General features: G+C 42.1%; 2 protein-coding genes across 2 annotated transcripts in view; both read left to right on the top strand.

The window, feature by feature from the left end:
- The first annotated feature begins 1607 nt into the window (after nucleotides 1-1607).
- On the top strand, nucleotides 1608-22359 carry lifra (LIF receptor subunit alpha a). Its single transcript, XM_008294066.1, has 18 exons — nucleotides 1608-1732; nucleotides 10916-11127; nucleotides 11291-11427; nucleotides 12128-12281; nucleotides 12480-12752; nucleotides 12938-13064; nucleotides 14379-14515; nucleotides 14638-14780; nucleotides 14915-15068; nucleotides 15348-15412; nucleotides 15628-15859; nucleotides 16964-17149; nucleotides 17308-17409; nucleotides 17528-17674; nucleotides 17812-17949; nucleotides 18126-18219; nucleotides 18398-18464; nucleotides 18597-22359. The coding sequence occupies exons 2-18, from the start codon at nucleotides 11022-11024 to the stop codon at nucleotides 19281-19283; spliced, it is 2949 nt and encodes a 982-aa protein (XP_008292288.1). The 5' UTR covers nucleotides 1608-1732; nucleotides 10916-11021; the 3' UTR covers nucleotides 19284-22359.
- A 533-nt stretch (nucleotides 22360-22892) lies between these two features.
- Nucleotides 22893-23016, top strand: part of spef2 (sperm flagellar 2) — a 15799-nt gene continuing 15675 nt past the window's right edge. The window contains exon 1 of the mRNA XM_008294067.1: nucleotides 22893-22950. Coding sequence (XP_008292289.1) covers nucleotides 22893-22950 — 58 coding nt within the window. The remainder of the gene's footprint in view (nucleotides 22951-23016) is intronic.

Below are 23016 nucleotides of genomic sequence, written 5' to 3' on the forward strand. Positions count from 1 at the left end.
GGGCTTGGTCATTTCCCTGACCAAGGCCCTCCTTTCTCAGTCCAAACCTCTTCCAGTTTACAATTTTTTAGTTCACTGTGCTCCTGTGTACACTCAAAGCTTTAGATGTGGTGTCATACCTTTGCCCAGATGTACACCTTGACACAGTTTGATTGTTGAGTTCCACAGAGAACTCATTGGACTTCATGGCTTGCTTTTTGTCCTTTTGACCTTATGTACACTCGCAGGTGTGTGCCGTTCTAAACTATGTCAAATCAACCACTTTGCCACAAGTGGACTCCCATCAACTACTTGACTGTTTTCATGTATAATTAAAGCTATGAGGATGCATTTCACCAACAACTGGCTCATTTAAAATGCTGCTTCTAGAACACTGACCAACACCGAGAAGAATTCATAGAGCCCTGCACTGGCTTCCTGTTAAACATAGAATTAAATTTTAGACTCCACTTATTGTGTATAAGTCTCTGAATGGTCTGGGACCAAAATATATTGGACATGTGTTCGCTGAGCACAAGCCTGGAAGGTCTCTAAGATTTGCAGGGACTGGTCAGCAAGTGGTGCCCAGAGTTCAGACCAGACACAGTGAAATGTTGTTTAGCCATTATGCTGACCACTGCTGGAACCAGCTCATCTTTGACCTTAGATTTGCCCAAAGAAGTAGCCATTTGTAAGAGTAATAAAGACTTTTTTTTTTCTCCACTGCTTGTAATCAGTGTTATGATAAAGTCTGGTATAAACGGTCTTCATTTTATTTATTTGTTTTTACTTTTAATCAGTTAATTTTATTCACTTGTTTTCTATTTTGTTGGACACTTATCTCTTACCTGGTATTATTTTTCTCATCTGTTGTAATTTTTTGCTGCTTTTGTCTGTCAGTTATGATGATCTATATCTCATTTTCATATGCAAAATGCACCATGCCATCTCTGTAGATGTGACAGGTATTTCAAGTCTGTTCTAGATCTTTATTTTTAGCTTCTCCTTTTTTTTTTTTTTATTTGTTTTGCTTTTCCCGTACCTCATTTGTTTGTAGCTGTTGCACCATGTAAATTTACCCAGTGAGGGATCAATAATGTTCTATCTTATCCTATCTTGTTCTCAAAATCAGTGTGCACTTTATTCAACTTGCCTGTACTGTTTCTGGTTAATCGATTGTAATGGTTAAATTTTATATATTTTTTGCACTTGCCCATTAAACCGTTTTAGTAAGTTTTTGTGTTTGATAAGGTGCCATAAAAGTGAATTTTTTTTTTTTTTTGCGGTCGCTTCCGGAGTTGCATTTGGGTTCCACAGAACACTCTTCCAAATTGTGGGTGTGTATATTGCATAGGGAGAAAGCACAGCAATGTTTAATTCTGTATTAAATGAACAAAAGTCAATTAAAGTTCCCGTATACAGTCTATACTGTGTAACTGGACCAGCACTGGGGTCGTGACTGCGCTCGTCTTCCTTATATGGAGTTATTTCCTGCGTAGCCAGAACGCAGCACGACAACGCCCGCCCCCTGAGCAAACTCGAAGCCTATTGGTCGGCGCGCACGTCAATCAAATCCTGGTACGCCGTATTCCAGTAATCCCATCCTACCCTGGAGTCGTTGGGAATGGTCAAACTAAACAGCACGGGGGCAGGATCGGGACGATACGAGCTGTATAAAAACACAATAACAAAGCTGGATTTACTGGATACATAGCCCAAAGAGCACCGAAGAAGACTTACCGCTACACCAGAGGTATTTTTTGTATTATTTGTTAACTTATAATGACCGTTTAGCTAACGACACCGCGGCTACTCGAGCTAGCAGCGTTTTTTCCAAACATCAGTGGCCTGTCTGCGTGAATGTGGCGGGGGTGCTGCCTCCCAAGTCAACTTAAAATGACCGTCACCTCGTGTTATTCCCATTATCTACACGGTCTCCCTTAATTAAATGCCGTTCAAATGACAGCTACTCTACATTTCGTCCCGTATCTTCATTGTTTGTTGTTGAAGATGCGACTTGTTGTGACGGTGTCTATCACGCTGCTAATGCTAATTGATGCAAACCGTCCCGTGATGGTGCAGTCAGGGATGTGTGCCGTTTTAACCTCTTCTTACTGGCGGAGCACAATCAGAATAACAAAAATAGCATATTACGCATGAATATGTGCACCACACGTTCACAACACCTCGTGACTTTTCATTAATTGGGACCCCAGGGTGGGATGTGTACTATGATGGTGTGTATGCAGTCACTGTGGTTGTTTGGATGGAGCTCAGATCAGCCTTTTAGTTTATTTCATTTATATTTTGTGCTTTGTGCAGCACCTTTTTCACAAGTGCTATACACACACACACACACACACACACACACACACAGTGCTTTTTAATTTATGAGACCACCACCCAGTATAAGGTTTATGCCACAGCTTCCCTAAATTAACAGCATTGGTAATTAACAAAATCATTTTTTAATGTTTCTGTAGCAGTAAATACACCAGTATGTAGAAACCCTTTAACTGAAATAATATTTTTAATGCTAAAATTTAATTATTGTTGTTGTCCATGAGTTTTTAAATGTACTGTTTTGCACAGAACTGAAAAAAATAGTAAAGCACATGATTATTTCTTATTTTCTTGCATTCCTGCACAGAAAAATTGTTTTAGCAGTTGAATATTACGCTTGATTCATTTCTGACTTCTCAGGGTGCCGGCTCAAATTTGGGTATAAGAAGGTGAATTCAGTTTCTCATTCCTGTTCAAAATGGTAAAACGCTGAGAGCTGAGGGCACATTAAAGCACTGTATTTATATTCTAATTATTGTTTTTGGCTGGCCACCTCATTTCTCATCTGATGGATCTGATTATTTGTTTTCCCTCTTAGTCTTAACATGACAGGATAGTTTTTACACTCTGCTGTGAGCAAATATAATGTTTAGCCAAGTATGTCCAGCATGCTGTGGAGAATTTTTTTTTTTTACAGCATGGTCTGACAGAAAACTGCATTTTTTGTACTAATGGTGTCATAATATACCCTATCAAGTAGGTGCTTGCTGTTAGTTACTGTTACAGGTAACAATGCATACGACAAGACTGTTTTATAGTGGTCATTTAAACAAACGTAATACAGAAATTGCGAGACAGTTAGGGTGGATTAGCAATTATTTCTTCAGCATTTCTTCTGTCTGCACCTGCACAGGGGGATCTGTTATGCTTTTCTTTAACTTCAGTTAAAAGCAGCAGGATCGGGTTCTTGAAGATGTTTCACCTCACATCCCAGCGGTTCCTTCAGTTCAGCCTCATAGATGACAGGTGAAACGTCTCTGTTGCTTTTCACTGAAGCTACTAGGATTACCATGACCTGGATGACTGACAGTCTACACAGACAGTGTTGGACATTCATATTAAACATGGACAAAGTTTCAAATAATAACGTGTTAAAGCTCAGGCTTCAGTCTGCTCTGAATTCCTAGATATCCATTATTTTTTTTGTACTTGCACAATGCGTCTGCTCGCCCCAGACTTCTTTATATAGTCATCTGTTCCAGGTACAGCACGCCCACGAAGCCAAACTGCAGTCTTCATCCGTCTGCTTGACTAGTATTATAGGCTTCGGCTTCGGGCTGAAACATGTACATCTGAGAAGTTGCTATTTCCAATCTAGAATGAGAAACTGTATTTGGATTACAGTTGGCTTTGGGAACTGGTGGTGATCACAGGCAACAGCTTTCCTGAAAGAGCCCAGAGCTAAAATAAGGAGGAGGGACTGAGTGGATGGACATAAAATGCCAACATAAGATAAATAAGTAATGTTTAAAACTGTGTCTCATTTAAAGCTGCTCCTAGAAAACAAAATATAGAGCTGGAAATTAGCATATTAGGTTGTTTTACAGTAAACTATTAGACACTGCTCTGTCCTTTGGTACAGTCATTATTTTTCCCGCAATAAGGAGTTATTTGTGCTGTATCCTGTACAAAATGTTCACGTGGAATCCATCTGCTGTAGTCCTATATAAGAGCAGATTGTAAAAACAGATTTCATCCTACATACTATCATTCTAGTATGACGCAATACAAAAAAAACACTGAGCATTAGTCACCATAACAATCTGGCTAAATAGAGGAATCTCCTTGTACCTGGCAGGACAAACGCCGCCCTGTTGGTGTGTTTTCTTTGTAACCACTCACTCGGCTGTGTTTGTGCCAAAAGAATAATAAAAAAATCCCGACTAGTCTGTATATTTCTCTTGAGGCTGGTGTTGACACTTTGACTCTCGCTGTGTGATTGTCTGTGTGATGCAGACACATCTAAAAGCAAACAGCGTGTTTTTAAAGTGTGCTTTCATTCACTTCCCGCTGCCTCCAAGATTTTCATTTGCATTCATAAAGCAATACGAGGGAAAAGGAAGGAAGGAAATGCTGCTTGGTTCCAGTCCAAACGCTACACACACAGGACTGAATGTCCCCTTTTCCACTGAGGTCAAAGCGCCGACATTTCGCAAGCACACACACACACACACATTCATTTGTTATCGCCCCCTGTTTTTCACTTATTCTCTCACAAGCATCCGGTCTTCCTCTCATCACATTCAGACGTCGGACATAATTAGCTGCAACTTTAGCTCGTGTTTCAAAATGTCCCCACACTTGTGTAGGACACTAGAGCCACTGTGTGCTTATGTCTTTGGTCCTAGCGGTCGTCGTATGACAGCGTAATGACAACGTTGCTTAGCGTAGGCTGAGATCAGACACGCACACACAGACACAGGGAGGGTTGACTAAAGGAAATGCTATCAGAGGTTTTGATTGTTTTAAAATGTGGCTGTAACAGTAAGGTGCTTTTCAGGTTGGAGGCTATGTGTACAGATGGACTTCTGACTGGGGATAAATACATCCAGAGCGCTACAGCATATGAAAGCTTCATCACAATCATATAACTATGGAACTTTTCTAAGCTCATTGTTGTGTTTTTACCAACTTATTTTTTTTCCTCTCTCTCCCAGCAGTGGTAGTTTTGAGTGAGTAATTTTGGCTTTGGCTTCAATTCATTTTTTATTTTTGTCCTGGTTTTGGTTCAAGCGGGGATAGCATTCACTTTATCCTTATCCTATATATAGGATTTCTTTTAGACTGAAACTAGAGGGGAAACTGATCAGTAAGGAGACTAAATGTTAATCAATGACCCTATTGACGGATCATTTATCTTTAAATACAAATATAAAACATTTGCTCACTGCAGCTTGTCAGGCAGATGAAAAATACCATTGGCTTTTGGAAACTTGTGGGAGCAACTTGTTATCTGAAATAATTTTAAAAAAAATCTAAAGCTTCATTGATAACTTAGCATTGATTCAAGAGCAAAAAGTGAAGCCAGGTAGCAAACACACACACTCAAAGCAAACACACCTACTTTTGCATTTGCCAGTAATTGTTTGCGTTCTCTTGACTTGTGCAATCTCTACAGATGTGCAAACTGGGTAGGAGTGTTATTACATATTGACTGACATTGATCCAGTATTTTAATGCCGACTAATGTTTTGACTATTAGAAGTAGAAAACGATTAGACGGGACAGCATGTTGAATAAGTTCTGAGAAGTGGTTGCATCACATGACGGCAAGTCCTGTGCAGTCAGTGTATTTGATTTGGGAGTATACCTGGACAGTTTTCCAGAAGCTTGCTTTATAAAGCTGCACAGTCAAACAGAACGGTGGCAAAGTTTGGTTTGGAAAGAGGCAGAAAACTCCCAAGTCATGGTGTTGGGTTTTTTTTTTTTTTGTAGGCGAATCTACTCTTTCCTAAAATTGGACTTGTGCAGACATAGAGATGAGCTGTAGGCTCGGTTTTTAAGTAACAACAATATCTTTGTGGTTTTTGTAGTTTGCGGTCGCATTTATTACTGCTGCAAGGACAAAGACCAGAAGCCCAGCAGAGAGGTATTGATTTGTGTGTTGGTGTACATTTGTAGCTATCAGTTTCTTGATGAGATTTCCCAGAATCTACAGCTTTTTTCCCCCCGCTTCCCATCAGTGTTGTTTTTTCCAAGGCTCACAAGGTCACGGAATATATTGGAGGTTGTAAAACATTTCAGCCTGGTGGTAAAGTCTGAAAAATAATCTTTAGGAACCAGGACCACTAAAACATATAAATGCTCTTTTCATGTGGGGACCCAGAAGGCTCAGGAACCAATTTGGTGCAGGCGCATAAGTGTGTGAAACACTGCCTCCACGCAGCTGTATTTATGTTGAGCCAGGCCTCTGAATTTCACTTGAAGGTGATGGTTTTTAAAGCAGGGACAAGAATTTTAAAATCCGAGCCAACCTGTGGAAAGTCTGAGCAGCTCACGCTTGGATTAACAAAAGCACCAAGTGTTCAGATTTTCTTGTTAACAGTCTGTAACGAATAAAAGTTCACGATAAGACTTGTTGGGTTTTTAGCTGATTAGGGACGCTGCAGTATTTACACTGTATTAGTGTTTTTGCACAGAAAAAAACGATTACCGTGCATGTGAAGCAAAACTGAAAGCTCATCCATGTTGTGTCTAAATAGCAAATCTTTTGAAAAACTTACATGAAACCGCTTCAGGAACCAGAAGTAAAAGCACGTCTGAGATTTGAAATCCCTCCTGCTGCTGAGAAATCAGCGAGAAGAAGAAAAAAAATACCTGAGAAACTATTTCTAAGTGTTTGTGTGTAGATTCTTCTTCATTCAGTGGCGATAAAGAAGCTGTTTTACTGGTGTTGTGCATTTTCACCATCAGACTTTGCATAGAAATTAAACTACATTTAAATGGTTTCCAAATAAGAACCGAGATAAGTGTTTTTAGAGAAGTGCCCTCTTCTTCCTGTCCCGTAAACCAGGCGTGCTGTTCTCTGGAATCTGTGTGGATTTGTTTGTGTAGCCTCGAGTTCAGTGTCGTTACGGGCTGCAAAGCTGGCGCCTTCAGCAACTTGTTTTTCTCACTCCGTTGGGATTTGTTGCCACATTTCACATGAATTCACAGCTGTCAATAAGGAATGTTTGTTTAGTCTTTTGAGTCTAACTTTGATCTCGGTTTGGAGTTTAGTCTGGTAGCACAACCAGAAAAGGAAGGAGAGTGCGCTGCATCCGGGCAAAAACATCCAGACTGAGGCCTTGTCCACACGTAGCAGGATTTTTGTAAAACTGAATATCCTCCCCCTCCGTCTAGAAAGAAACTAACGTTCACACCACCTCGTTTTTAGAAAAGAATTCATCCACATCTAACCGCACTAGTGCGTTGTGAAGCACATTCATCTTCTACGTGAGGATGTAATAACTCCGACCACAGGAGCGACAACCGGGAAATTGTCACGCCATTCCTCCGGGAGCACGACTTCCGTCTCAAAGTTCTCCCACCAGCTGGCAGTGCATCCCGGTCTGCCCCAAAACCGGCATCGGTGACTCTGACGGAGAACATGCCTCGGAGGTGGAATGGCAAGGTGGCAGAAAATAACCGTCCTGAACGCCGTTCTTCGCCTGTGTTCTTGTACGTAAAGCGGTATCTGGGCCTGGACCAGAGACAACACAGTTCTGAGGGCGTCCACACTGTTTCCAAATGTAAACACAGGTCACGTATGTGATGTAAAGAACATATTTTATCACAGGCAGTGACGTTTTGGAACCTAAAACCCGGTTATTGACGTCCACATGCAAACGCATTAACAGAGGATTCACAGATCTTCACTTTGGTCGGAGGTGTTTGAAAGACTCGTTTTTAATGCCGTAAATCTGTGTTTTCATGTGGATGACAGAAGAAATCGTAGAACAATATCTTAGTTTTGTGAGATACCTGCTACGTGTGGACGAGGCCTGAGAAACGGATTGAACGGCTGAACTGCTCCCCCAACACTAAACGTTTCATTGCACATACACTTCATCAACTTCATACGTCTTCATCATTGCTGCACTGACCACCTTAAAGCCGTCGCTGCTATTGTACAGCGTGCAATATTGTACATAGATTTTATTTTATTACCTTTATTTTATTTCTCTTTACTTATCTTATTCAACAATCCGAGACGAGACAAATACAGAAAAAATGTTGTTTGAGTCTTAAAGTTTGTAGTAATGACATCATGGATGAAATTATCTCATTATATCAGCATCTCACTGTGCCGTCACGCTGTTTGCACTGCAGACCGTATTACTAGTTTCACAATGATTCTCCAGCTCAGAGTGGGACTCGCCTCTTCAGTTATCCAAAACAGGCTCTCCTGGTGTGTTTCTGCGTGTTGCGTTCTAGTCGTGTTGTTGCATTAATGGGCTTGGTAGTCCTTGAGAGCATTGTTTTATCAAGCGACCGAGTTCTTTGGGGCCTGCCCCGGCTTGTCTCGAGGGAAACCAGATCGACTCTGCTGCAGCGTCTTGGCGACAGTTACGGAAACAAAAATCGGGAATTAGAGTCACAGACATGCACATGCAGGCACATCGATGCCGAGGCTCACAACTGGGTAGCAAGCGTCTGGTTTTTGTGCATCGGTGCATGTTAATTTTACTTTCTGTTTTGCAGAGAATAGCAGTCAGATACTGTACATGCTTCATCATGATCTCGCACTCTCTGACTAGATGTTTTGGCAGTTAAGCAAATTTTGTTTTCAGTATGCCAGCAGCGTGAAGCACTTTGCATCTTGTTCTCGGCCGTTATCGTGTAACCGTTGAAGTATGAATGTGGTTCAGTTAAGTCCATTTGTATGTATTTGATTCTTTTTGTCCATAAATGTCATGACGTCCTAGGAGCTTCAGTAAAAAGCAGCTGGACTTCACAGATGTTTCACCTATCATCTATGAGGCTGAACTGAAGGAACCGCTGGGATGTGAGGTGAAACATCTTCAGGAACCTGATCCTGCTGCTTTTATCTGAAGTTAAAGAAAAGAAAAGCATAACAGATCCTTCTATGCAGGTGCGGACAGAAGAAATGATGAAGAAATAATTGCTGATGCACCCTAACTGTCCTGCAATTTGTGTATTTCTTTTGTTTAAATGACCACTATAAAATAGTCTTGTAGTATGCATTGCTACCTGTAACAGTAACTAATAGCAACCACCTATTTGATAGGGTACATTATGACACCATTAATACAGTTTTCTGTGAGACCATGCTGTAAAACAAACTATTCTCCAGAGCATGCAGGTCCCACTTGGCTCAACATATTTGTTCACAGCAGAGTCTAAAAACGGTCGTGTCATGTTAAGACTAGGAGGGAGATAAATGCCAATTTATCTTAACCCCAATCAGTAAATTGCCTGTTTTTTCCAGACCAACCAGCATTCATACTGCATATATTTACCCTGTTTGCTGTCGCTGCTGAATGCTGCATGTGGTTCTTGTGGACGCGCCGCCTCAGCCAGCGAGCAGGTTGAGGCAGCACGGCTTTCTGGCCAGAGGTGCTTGTGGGAACAAGTGTGTTGACGGTAAAATTTAACACACCGTGACCTTCCATTCAGTGTATACCAGGTTATGCTGGTGGTTGAATATTTTTCCTGGAAGGCGCATAGCGGTGCATGTACCTTCAGCTGTACCGTCATTCCTCCCAGCCGCCTCTGAACAGGCGGGTTTGTGTTTGAGGATCAGGTGAACTGCCAAGTGGCTTTTCTCTGGTTCTGAGGTTTTCCAGCACTTTTTCTGACACACGTATTTGACTGCATAAATCTCAATACTGAAATGCTACTGAGGGGAGTAGGTGTATGTGCTGGAATGCGTAAGGCGGGATTATTTGTATAGCTCATAATAAACACAGAGGCTGTTTCAGCTGCTGCGCAGAAGGCAGCGTGTATTAGCTCATCATGCTGGTCCTGCAGCTGTTAGCATCCAGCTTTATTGTGTCTGTCTGCGGGATCTCAAGCTGCCCGTTCACGATACCAGCAGATAGAAGCAATGCTAACGGATAAGCGGCAAAAACAATCCTTCAACTGTGAGAAACTGCACCGGTGCAAAAGAGCACAGGGCAACTGGAATAGCAGCAACAGCCAGCTCTATGTAAACAGCGTTCTCCAGCTTGTGGGTTTCGACATCTAGCCCTGAAAGCAGCTGTCAGAAAGATGTGTTTTCTTGCGTTGATGTAGAATTTAGCTTTTCCTGGCAGTGGTACTTCTGGTTTTGGCATGCGCTTGTGAGGGAATCATTGTGCAAAACCCAGAGCGGTTCAGCAGATAGCAGCTCCTCCCCTGAGCCTGGCAGCGGCAGGAGCAAACCAAGCAAATCTCATCTTACGAGACATTTTATGAACACCGTGCATGCCAGAGGAGTTAATAACATGAATAACAGTATCGCTTGACTCCAAGGACAACTCCTCAGTCCTGCACCGTGAGAGTTGAGGAATTTTATTAGACCAGAATAAGTTTAGATGACAGACATGAAGGAACACATTGCTGACATTTTAAAGGCCCTCCACTCATAGAAAACGCTGCCCATAGAAAACTGTGCAAATAGGAAACAGCCCTTGTAGATAAAATCACTTGGTTTCAACTTTGATAAATTGAAAATGGAGAAACTGGAGGCTTCTCTGTGCACAGCTGCCCAGCTAGCTTCTACTATAACCTACCACTGAAAGCTTCTATCCATGAGCAGATCTTCAGGAAGTAAGGCATTGTGGGTAGTTCTATTTTTCCTTGTCTTATTTTAAGTCTTATTTTGATGCAAAGATTTATACATTAGCCTCAATGTAGCCCAAATGAAAATGAATGGAGTTTGTTCAAATATAAAAGTGTGATTAAAAAAAATATTTTGTCCCTGAAATCAACAAGTAATCATGATAAACAATCCAGATTTCATTGTTTTTCAATATAGTTGTGATCCTCGTTTCCTCCATTATCGCGCAGCACTGCTGTTATTTTCATTCCTATGTGTTCTGCGTCAACAGATCTCTGTTGTGTCGGTCAGATATTTATCGTTGTTTTTTTCCCCTCTTGTTTTCCACAGGCCTCCCTCTGCCTGCCTCTCAGGATGTCCAGCGCGGCGTCGCTGTAGTGGAGAAGATCGTCACTTTATTCAGATCTGGAGACAGTTTCTCGGCCAGTTGATAATCATGCCTCGCTTAAGTGTCAGTCCAAGTTCAGAGCCTCGCTGTGGCCTGGTCTGGCTCATCTGTGTCCTCTTAAGCCTCTCAGCGACACACACTCATGCCAGAATGGGTAAGAATCAGTCAGTCTGACATGCTGAATGTATTTAATACTGATATAGTGTGTCCACGTGGAAAGGTTTGATTCTGATTCTGTGGGCTGATGCATTTGATTTCTATGTGTACTGTAATCGCTAATTCCTAACCTGATTTTCTTTTCTTTCTTTTTTTTACAGCCGTTACTGTACCTGAGAAGGTTAGCCTGTCAGCAAACATGAACACACAGCAGCTATCTGTATCCTGGTTGGGAGGAGCAGCCACGACCTTTGACCTCATCATTCTAAGGACTGAATTCAATGAAACTGTCTTCTATGTAAGAACATTTCTGTTTTAGTCCGTTTGATTTTAGGCTTTTCCTAAAGCACAGTTATGCAGGAAGTGTGTTACATTCTCATGTGACGGATCCCAGTGTGACACTTGAGGCAGATATGACACTAATATTTAACAGTCTCATAATAATATCATCGACATTCGATAAATATAATAACACATGTTCATTTTCTTATCCCGTAACATAAAGACATATTTTTGATATTGCTCACATGAATAAATGAATAAATAAATCAATAAAGGTCCTAAAAAATGCCGTTTTACTGTTTAAAACTGAACTTCTTTCTGGTGGAAAAGCTATAAAAGGACGACATTGTTCAAAAAATACAGTTTCTTTGGCATTTATGTTTTAGTTTCTTATCATTTATTGCCTGACGTAGGCAGTGTTACTAATTTATCTGCAAGTGCTGGCAATATATCAGCCCGGAGCAATATTAAAGTAGATTCTAAAGGATGCTTTTAAAGCTGCATATAATGTATTTGCCTTTTTTTTTAGCACATTTTGCTGTAATACTTAGATTTCTAGTTAGTTCGATTCTTCCGTTGTGTTATAGGTTATTCATGCAACCATTAAGAAGACTTTGTTTCTTTTCCTGCTTTGAGATTCGTCTCCAGCGATTATCTACCAGCTCTGTGTTGCTCTGGTTCATTCTCTCTCTGTGTTTTCTGTGTGTTTTCCACAGGAGACGGTGTCAGCGACCGTGAGTCAGGAGAGCGGTCGCCACGAATGGAACTGGACCTCAGTCGAACCTCTGGAGTGTACGTCGCTGTCAGTCAGAATCCGCTCAAGAGACGGACAGTTGACGAGTGACTGGAGCAACACTCAGATACTTCAAGGTCAGAGGGCAAAGATTTGTTCCAGATTATAACATGTTTAAACTTAGCGAAGCGTCAATACTGCTCCCTGCTTGGGATTGACATTGTTCCTCATGAAATTCATCTTTAAAATCAAACCTATGACTTTCCCTTGTACGTAAATATAGATCTCTATTTATACCTTACTCACTTACCTTCTTAATTTCTGCTTGTTTTCAGGACGAGACCTCCCCAGCAATAAGGCTTTCCAGCTGTACCCTCAGGACAGAATTGTTCCTGTGGGGGGCAACACCACCTTCTGTTGCATTGTGAAAGAGGGGGAGGTCTTTGGTAGCATGTACTACGGCAACACAAATGTGAACGCAACGCGGCTGAGTAGACGGACATATGCCATGACAGTGGTTAATCAGGGGCCATCTGGACAGACGGGAACCAACGTGGTTTGTTTCACGAGCAAGCAGAAGCTGACGGGCGCAGTCGTGTTTAATGGATGTAAGACGAACACACAGATGAATAAGCGTGCGAATGGTTGTCATGTAACACACGGGCGAATGTGGTTGGAGTGGCAGAGAGGTGGATTTAGTCATTCAGAGCTTGTCTTAAAAATATATCTTCAAAATTGTGTGTATCTTTTCAATCTTCAGTTCTGTTCTGTGTGTGATTGTTCTCTTCCCCAGATCCACCACAACCCAGTGATTTTGTGTGCGAGACTCACGATTTAACGTCAGCCGTGTGCCAGTGGAACGGAGGACGAGACACTCACTTGTATGGCAAACGGCAAACTCGCTACTCGGTGAACAAAAGGTACGCGGTCACTCTCACAAACACAGCAGTTTACTTTGAACCTTTTTAATACAGCTGTACGCACTCAAAGCATCCTGTAGATTCTAAAATACACGCAACAGGACACATCTGAAACCTGGAGTTTCGTCATGAGCAGCGGCGTTAATAGCAACACCGTTATTACTGCAAGACGACAGAAAAATTCTGTGACAATGAAATTATGGTCAAATTTTCCCAGCGCTACAATTCAGCCCGTAAAGGTGCACAATATGACGCGCTTCAGATCAGGATCTTACAGCACGGCAATGGTTGCAACCAAGACTTTCTGAATTCTTAAGAGGATGAGCTTTAAAATTTCAAGAGCAGTGAGGGGTTTTATGGATGATGAACACTTTAAACAAATCTGTTTGTTCTCTTGCCAAAGTGTGAATAATGTGAACAACCCCCAATAACAATAAGAATACGAATAAGAATAAGAATAGTCATTGTTGTTAATTAATTTCTTCTTCTTCTTCTTCTTCTTCTTCTTCTTCTTGTTTTTAATTGTTATTATTATGGTTACTGTTATTGTTACTACGGTTATTGTTCATAATAATGATAATAATAATCATTGTTTATTTATTTTGTATTATGATGACAGTTATTGTTGTTGTTGTTGTTATTGTTATTATTATTATTAATAATAATAATAACAATAACAATACAGTAGGCACTGATGCTACTGAACCTTTCTAAAAACTCTGAGCTGCAACATTACCAAATTTCATACAGTACAAATAAGGATTGTAGACATTTCCAAAGCTTTGTAAAGCCCAGTGTGCCACACTGCATATCTAACTCTGATCCTAAACATTATAAAACTGTTTGTATCTCAGTAGAAAGTCGGCGGTGGCAGTGACAGAATGCAGATTTTTTTTTTCTTTGACCGTGGCAGTGACTGTGCAGTGCTTATTTGGGTCTGAGATAATATCTCTGAATTATTTAGTATTCTTCTCTCTGCTTTCTCTAAAAAAAAAAAAAAATGTTTTCTGTACAGAAAAAAAAAAAATCAACCGAGAGAGAGAGAGGAAGACGAGAAATATAAAGCACTTAGTCTAAGTAACCACTTGCTTCTGGGTGTCCATTTGATCGCGGATTGGCTGTCGTCCAGACCTTTTACAGGAACGGTCTGAAAGCTAGCCAGAGTGTGTCTGGGCATGTGTCCTCTTTTCTAGGTTAGACTGAGTATTTGAAGTGATTATGTTTTATTTTAATTGAATTACGTTGCGTTTATTGTCATACTCTCAGCAAATCTGCTGCTTATTATTTTGTGCTTGCCTTCTGTTTGGTTTGCAGGGCCTGTGCCGATGACAGCTCATGGGGGCAACAGAAGAACTGCAGCGTGCCTGAGTGGGAGGGTAACTGGACACTGGTAGCTGTCAATCTTCTTGGTCAGTACAGCCTCACAGACTCTGCTGAACTCAGCCACCGAGGTAGGCGACTCAACGGTCATCAACATCGCTGCACACATTGACCCCAATACGACCATTTAGAATAGGAATCCCTTTTTTATTTGTCCTTGGCTTACTGATGTTGTTTTACCCTTTCTCCCCAGTGCGTCCAGTGGCTCCAGTTGAGCTGAGCGCCGTCGTCCATGCCTGGAACGCCACCGTGCTGTGGCAGTTGAAGTACGACAGCTATTCTTCCCTGGCTCTCGTCTGTCAGGTCGAGCTCACCGGCGACGGCCACAAAACAAAGGTGAGCAGGTTCTGTTGCGGATATCACCTCCATCCCTCCTCCACATTCCTGTAGCAAATGAAAGCTTGTGCAGCATGTTCTCTCATTTGTGTCAGAATTGTTGTTCATGAAGTCTGATGTGTGTGTGTGTTCAGCGTACCTTCACCGGTGTGGGCCTGCGGTCTGTGGTCTTGTCGGACCTGCATCCCGATGAGGATTACAGTGTTCAGATCCGCTGCGGTGCCCAGCAGAATTTCTGGAAGTGGGGAAACTTGAGCAAACCATTTTCCTTCAAAACCAAGACCGATGGTAAATGATCATATTGTGGTGTCTCAGCAGCGATTTCTGTAAATCAGGGCTGCAAGTAATGATTGTTTTTTTTTGTTTTTTTATTTGATTGATGAACGAATGAGCAGTTCATATTTAATGACTTGAAGCAAGCAGTTATTGTTGCGTCATCCTAACTTAATTCTAAATAATTACTTCATCGAGTAGAATTGCCGTATAATTGTTCTAATGAAAAGCAGCAGTGTTGCCGTATTTCAGTTCAGTTATGCTGTCGTTGCTTTTTTTTTTGTCCTCTCTCAGTTCCAGATGCCCCTGATGTGTGGATGTGGAGGAACAGAGACGGAACTGGGCAGGTCATTTGGAAGGTAATGTCTTTGATTTCATCTCTGAATTGAGTTACATTTACAATTGGCAGTTTGCTTTATGCTATTTATTACTGCAGAAAGAGCAGATTTACATCATGCTCGCTTATTCTGCCTGCCCTCTGTTATAGTGTCTTTCTTTCTTCCTTCTGTCTCCTTTTACCCTCTTTCACCATTAAAATGTTTGACCTGTTTCCTTTCATTGTAATTTCTTTTAGCCTCTAACACGAAGACAGAGCCACGGTCAGCTCACAGGTTATGAAGTCACTTTCTGGAACCCTGAAGAGAATATACAGCACACAGAAATCTTGTCACCGGATGCGAGTGCTGTACCAATCAATCTCACACGAATGGCTTACTTCAGCGGTGACAGCAAGGTCATAGCAACTGTGATTGCAAAGAACGCCGATGGGGTGTCTCCGCCTGCAAGTGTGTCTCTACGTCTGACAGGTATGTACAAGTGGAGGGAGAGTGTGTGTGTGTGTGTGTGTGTGTGGGGTTGTTAACATATTTAAAGGCTGTAAGAAAGAAAGGAAAAAAGGATTTAGTTGGTTTCTTTTTATAGGCACAAGTTTAACCCTATGTGACATAGATAGTTCAATCAGTTAAACATTTTGGTTTTGTGTGTAGCTGGATGTTTTTTTAGTGTTTTTCAAGTGTTTCACAGTCATGAAATACAGTCGTGACTCGATAATCCGACGCTAAATGTAAAACCCTGTTTTATGTCGGATTGTCAAGACGGAGGTCGAGATACAAGGAGGGCTTGATGCTGGAAGGCTCATTAGTTGTTAATATTCATTGTATATAGTTGTTATAATAACTAGTACAACTGGTCCCAATAGCACTTTCTGGTTGCTTGATTTTCAGGCCCAAATAAGTGATGAATGTCCAAATATTCGGCACAGTCCGGGGCACACTTCCACCCCGGGGGAGCGTTCTGACGGGGTGGAAGTGTCCAGAACACACAGGCAGTACTTGGCTGCTGATGCTAGTTTAGTTAGTGGTCACACTTCTGTTTCCTCCATCGGTGGTGGTGGGGGAGTGGCAGATACGCTCCACCGTTACCATCCATGTTTACTTCCGTAAACACTGAGCACGCTCACTGCATCCTCTTCTGCGCATGCGGGACACTTTTGGGTCGTATGAAGTTCACACAGCAGATCACATACAAGTCGCATTTAACTGGAAACGTGAAGGAACTCGCAAAAACATCAGATTTCACAAAAAAATCTGAATTGCGCATTAAGTCCTGCAGTCTGAACGTAGCCAATCTGTGGGATTGTTCAGTCAGATAATACGCCGTTATCCTGATTGGTGACATTAAATGTCATGTTGGAGTCAGAATCCAAGGCTGTCGCTATGTTAAGGCTGTTTTTAATGGGTTCCATTTGTTTTTCCTAAAAACCTGTCGGATAGCAAGATTTAGGATTGTTAAGGGTCTGATTATCGAGTCACGACTGCCCTTGAAAACACTGAAAAACTAAAGCCATCGTTACTTACAAAAAGGAATGAAGACTTGCAGCTTTCACATCGCTGTACATGTTTTCTTTCCAGATGTGGAGCCTCCAGCTGTGTCCAGGGCAGTTTATACAGACGAAGGCTTCCCTCTGTTCTGGCAGAGCAATGCCAGCGCCACCTGTGGTTACGTGCTAGAATGGCATGAAACCTCCTTCTCATGTGACTGTCCTGTGGAGTGGATAAAGGTGCCTGCTGGAGACACTAATGTCACCGTTGAGTCAGGTAATGCAGGCATGCTGGTGTGTGAAAACAGAGCATCGTTTTCAGCATATTTTAAATGTATTTTTTTACAGCTGGCACAGCCTAAAATATCCCCTATCTTTGTGAAAAATGTAATTATGTTTTATAATACATAAGAGTCTTTTTTTTCCCCCCTTCAGTCAATTTCAAGCCGGGTGTGAGATACAACTTCTCCCTGTACAGCTGCCCCTCAGATTCCCCAGAGCTGCTGCAGCGCTGGCAGGGATACACACAGGAGCTGGGTAAGGACAGCGCTGCATGTGGAAAGCTTCTCCTGACAGAAGAAGCCATTACATCAGAAATCACACTCGAAGCCTCTCTCTTCCGTTTGCTTACATCCCTTCCTTGCGCCTTCCACAGTTCCCTCTGGGTCCGTCAGTCTGTCAACCACTCAGCAAGACTCTGACGTTCTCCTTACCTGGGGATCGATTCCGATGGTCGACAGAAGAGGATTCCTCTTGGGCTACAACGTTTACATCAGTAATGGTTCCCAACTCGCACTTATAGGTAAAAGGAACATACGTAGTTCTTCATCAGAATACGTTGAAATGCGTTTTGTATCCCCAATGAACACACTCGCCTTCATTTTTTCCTCTTTCCTTACTGTGCCTCTCTCTCCCTTTCTGTTTTGTCCTTTTGAACAGCCAATTTGTCAGACCTGGAAGCCAGCAGCTACACAGTAAAGGGTCTCTCTCTGGGCTCTTATAAGTTTACTGTCAAGGCCTACACTTCAGCAGGCGAGGACACAGGCGCCACTGCATCTATAACGCTGGAGCCATACAGTACGTGAATATTTGTATAGTTATTATATCATTAATGTTAGAGGAGGAGGGTATTATTTTTTTTATATAAATGCTCCTGATGCCATACTTGGCTTCAGTTTACGTTGTGATTTATGCTGAAAAATAGCCATCTCACGTCCAATATTTTTCATATTTTCCTTGTCCTGTCTTGGCAGCTGATTGGCTCATCCTGGAAATGTTGGTTTCTTTGGGAATCATCTTCCTAACACTGGTCATTGCCACCTTCATTTGCTACAAGAAAAGGAACTGGTGAGTCTGTTAACGAGTCTCAATAATTTAACAAGCAACATGTTTAAGGAAAGCAAGTAAAAACCGGATATGAACAGCAGCTTATCCTCTCCACTCTATCAAAGAGGAGCTATTAGGAGGGATTGTTTTGAATTGTTTTAGGCACTGGATGATAATATGTGCATTTTGTTTGAACCAGGGTGAAAAAGGCATTCTATCCGGACATACCTGAACCCAAGCTGCCCAGTGATTGGTCCAGTGCACAGGTACAGTATCAGTTTAATCCAGTCAGGACTAACTTCCTCATGTGCTTGTAATTTACTGCTTCCTATTTTAGTTTATTTTTTCCACATCCAATGAAAAGACAACAGTGTTAAGTTTCTCTGTGTGTCCTTCAGGGCCCGATGGATGTGAAGCCGTCTCCCCACAGTATGGTCCATATCGTAGAGAAGCCTGAGTGGGATTCCAGTAAAGAGGTGCTGGTGGTCATTCCTGAAGAAGACGAGGACGACGAGGGGCACGGGATAGGAGATGAGCCGGTCGACACAGATGAGCCAACGTCATTACGCTACTACAACCAAGTGGTAGACGAGCGCCCGATAAGACCACGTTTTCCAGATTCCTCTGCTTCTTCCGCGTCTTCGTTGGATTCAGCACACACAGATGTAACGTACACTGGGATCCAGACCTCCGGGTCCTCTTTGGTCTTCCAGCTGGATCCACAGGGCTCCTCTGAGGGCCACCAACCCCAGGCTGATCACTCTGACGGCAACGGAGGTGGAGGTTACCAGCCACAGATGCAATCTCGAGCCCCGAGCGATGGCATGGGCCTCGCTTCGGCTGAGCCTTTCTTAGAGCCCCAGGCTGCCTGTTCTGGGGGCTACAAACCCCAGAGGTCCTGGCATTTGGACTCCCCCGAGGAGGCTCAGGAAAGGGGGAGCCTGGCACCCTCTCTGGGATCCCCCACCTCTATCGCTTCCACTCAGTTCCTCCTCCCCGATGGAGAGGAACACGAAGACGAGAAGCGACAGCAATCATCGGCAGCAACGTGGTTCACCAACCTGCTGTCGTCCACAAAACCATGATATCATCTCACTTTCACTACACAGCAGCCAGGCCAGGGGGGTTCCCGTAAACGTTCTTTTCCATTACTGTTGCCAGTGTCATGTATCAACAAGCCTAACCTGTGTGGTTTAGGTAAACGCCCCCTCTGACGTAGCACCACGGTGTTTCAGCTTTTTAAGGTGTTTTTACAAAACATACAGAAATGCATATCTAGTTATTTTGTCTTCCTTGCAAACATCATAAATCAAAATCTGTATATTTGTATATCAAAACATTTCTATCTTAGCAACAAATCTGGTCAAACGATTTGTTCTTATTGCTTTTAAAGCCATTTTTAATGCCCCCCTGGGAACCTGGTGGCTGTTAGATCCTCTCACTGTCTTTATTGTGACACGGTGTAATGGGCATTTTAAAGTGGCATATCCTGTGTTTCAGTTGATTATGTCCAGTTTCTAGCTTGCATTTCAGATGTTTTTTTTGTGACGTGAACTGTACTACACCGAAGAAGAAAACCGAAAGCATGAACGTTTCAAACCCGATGACGGCGCCGGCCGTAAAACCACGGAACGTTTCTGGAAGAACGTTACAAAATCGGAGACAGCTAAGAGAACAGAAAACGCTCCTCCCGTTACAGCACCCATGTCTCCTGCTGGTCCACCGTCGTGGTCGTCTTGCCTGCTTTTGGACAGTTGATGAGCCACTAAAAGGAAAAAAAAAATGTAAAGGTGTCACTTCCTGGATCAAAGGTAGCTTCCATCGTGATCTATTTTTCACTAATTACTGGTTGAACAGATGTTAATTGAAACATGCACTTATGAGAACAGTCATAATTGCACCGAGATGCAGGAGCGATGCTTTCTATTATGGTCTGGAATTGCGTGGGTGACGAGCCCATTGGGGTTATACACTGATATAAGCTAGAACATGAATTCAAAACTGATGTAATTTAATGAATGAACACTATTTTGTTACTTTTTTGAGTGTTTTTGTTAGAGTTTATTTTTTATTTTTTCCTTGTTAACAAACACATTTCACTGTCAGGCCAGTGTCCTTTTGTTTTCCTGCTATGTCTTGTGCACTATCCTGAAGTCGATGATTGGTATCAAGCATTTTCATGTATAGGAGTTAACCTTTGGGGGGGTAATTTCAATGTTTTAGTTGCCTTGCTAAAAGTGATGCTTCCAGTGATTTGCACCGTATCACCTTTCACACACTGCCTTACTCCTGAATCGTTGCAATGCAGTTCACAACTGATCCAAAATACGTTATTTCAGACTTATATATATTCCACTGGCACTGAGCGTAATGTACACCAGATGTCCGTTTTAGTGAGTGGTTTAGTTTGATTTGGTTGCCCCCTGAGTGTATTTGTGTGAAGCAAAGAATTCTTTGATTGTTTTATTTTTTTAAACCCAGACTTGGGCAATAATGAATTTGATGTGGATTTAATATGGATTTGAGATGATTTTAAGCTTCTTTATTTTCCAAGAGATCCAAGTCTACACTACATTTTATTTTTTTAATGTCGCTCTCTTCTTGTTGCTTTTTGTTTTGAAGCAAACTTGTTGGTTTTATAGTTGGAAAAAGGGACCAAGGGAAAAGCATAAATTAGAAATGAAAGAGAGTTTCCAGAATTGTCGACAGAGACCGGGGAAATTACCTCGCTCGCTCGACAGCTCTTCAGGTTCACCACAATCGCTTGGGTACGGTGTGTGTGCTAAGGATGCACCATTGGCTAGACTTCCCAAAAGCATCAGTGTGCAGAGCTCATCCTTTGACATACTAATGCAGTAAACAGGATGTTATTTTATTGTTGGTTTTTTTTTTTTAGAGTCGAGCCCTGGCTTGCTAGCGTGGCAGCCCTCGGGTTTGTTGTTTCTCAGTGCCTCCAGCCAACAAGCTTTAATTAAAACTACTGTGACATGAATAATGACTCGGATTAACCATGATGGATGTCTTCACAGATGAAGTGGTAACAGGCAGGCAGTCGGTCCTCTTTTGACTACTGAGAAAAATGTATCCCCCCCCTTTATTTGTCTTGCCAAACTGATCAGAACTTTTGACTAATTGCTAGAAAGCTACACTGAGTGACTGTGTGGGATCAGTCATTGTTTGACGGCAGTGTTAAAGGGTGGATATATTTTTGAGTATTTAAATATGTGTGCAGATTGCTTTCCTTTGAAGCGTGCTGTCTTAAACAAGCAGGACTTCAAAGATTTTATTGTTACGTGATTTATGTTGATTTGGATCAACACATTCGCACCTTTTCATTTTCCTCTAAATCAGCTTTTTTTATGCAACTAACTGTACATAACTGTCATTTTCTGTCGTTTGTTTTTGTTCTTACAAAACAAGATGTGTTACATTAGATGAGATTATATGTCCTGTACTATAAAGATGACTAACCAGTTTTCTTCAGAGAAAAAAAAGCAAATGTTTGTGTTGCTGCCGCCAGATTAAGAGTCATATAAAATGTATATTTGTCGTGTGCTTATACACATGAACAGTGTTGCTGAAGATTCATGTAAACTGAATTGTGATCCTGTTTTTTTCCAGTTTTGCCGGCTTTGCATTGCTACCTTATCGCTTTGGAAGACACAGTATGAGTCGGGCCTGTGTGCTGCTGACATTCAGTTTACCTTTCACCACATTATGACATCGTCCATCCACATTTTAAACGGGAACTTGCGCCGCACAACGTTGCAAATCCGTGGTGTATACAGCTGAGTAAACCGGCTGCCTTACACGTCTTCATCTCTTGTCCTAGATGTTTTTTGTGAAATCGATGCATGCTGCATAAACTTATTACTACAAAACAGTGGCTCATAAACCCTTAAAGTCCATGTTTATGTTACCCGACGGCTTCCAACACTAACACTGACTAATGTTGTGCATGACAACATGACTGAAGCATTGTGCGTCAAAAAAAAAAATGCCTTTGTTACTGAAAATGCTTTAAAATTCATGATATTTTGTAGATTATTTTATTGAATGAAAACAGACGGTGAATCGCTGAATAAGTAAATGTTAACACTAATAACACAAACTGAGATGCTACTTGTTTAAAGGCAATAAAGTGATTTGTCTGGCCACTTATCCGTTTTTCCACTGGTGTTTACTTTTCAATGTGTGCTGCTATTTGCCATCATCAGTGTGCTCAGCTGTCCTGTTAGCTTGATTTTCTGCCCAAAATGAGTTATTACCTTGTTTCATTGGGGTGAAGGATGCCTGCAAGTGTAGCTAAAAACACTATCAAGATTCAAGATAAGCTTTATTTGTCACACACAGAACAATGTGCAGTGAAACGTATTCTGCACCAGCCTCCAGTTTCAATAAAGAGAAAATAAAATAAATTCCTTCCCCTCTCTGATATGACGTAGTGCAGGTTCTGGATCAGTTTGTGGTCTTTTCATGTGAAATCCCAGCTGATCCAGGGCCCCCCCTCTCCCCCTCCTCCTCCTCCTCAGGTGTCCTCCTCCAGCACCCTGTTGACGCGTCACCATGGCAACGGCGCACCGTCGGGATTTCCGTCCTCCGTCGTCTGTTTTTCAGCCGTTATTAGTGAGCTAAACAGTCCTACCGGCGGAAACAAGTGTGCAGCGTTTTGTCTGAGCCGAGAAGCAAGCCAAATGTCGGACATACTGTGCAGGTGGCTGAACCGGGACCTCCGGCTGTCCAGGGCTGTCGGTGAGTGTCGGTGGAGCCGCAGCACGTCCAGCTAGCTGCTAGCTTCACGATGCTAACGCTAAGTCC

This window comes from Stegastes partitus, unplaced genomic scaffold (genome assembly GCF_000690725.1).
Source record: "Stegastes partitus isolate 25-593 unplaced genomic scaffold, Stegastes_partitus-1.0.2 Scaffold935, whole genome shotgun sequence".
Lineage (NCBI taxonomy): Eukaryota > Metazoa > Chordata > Actinopteri > Pomacentridae > Stegastes > Stegastes partitus.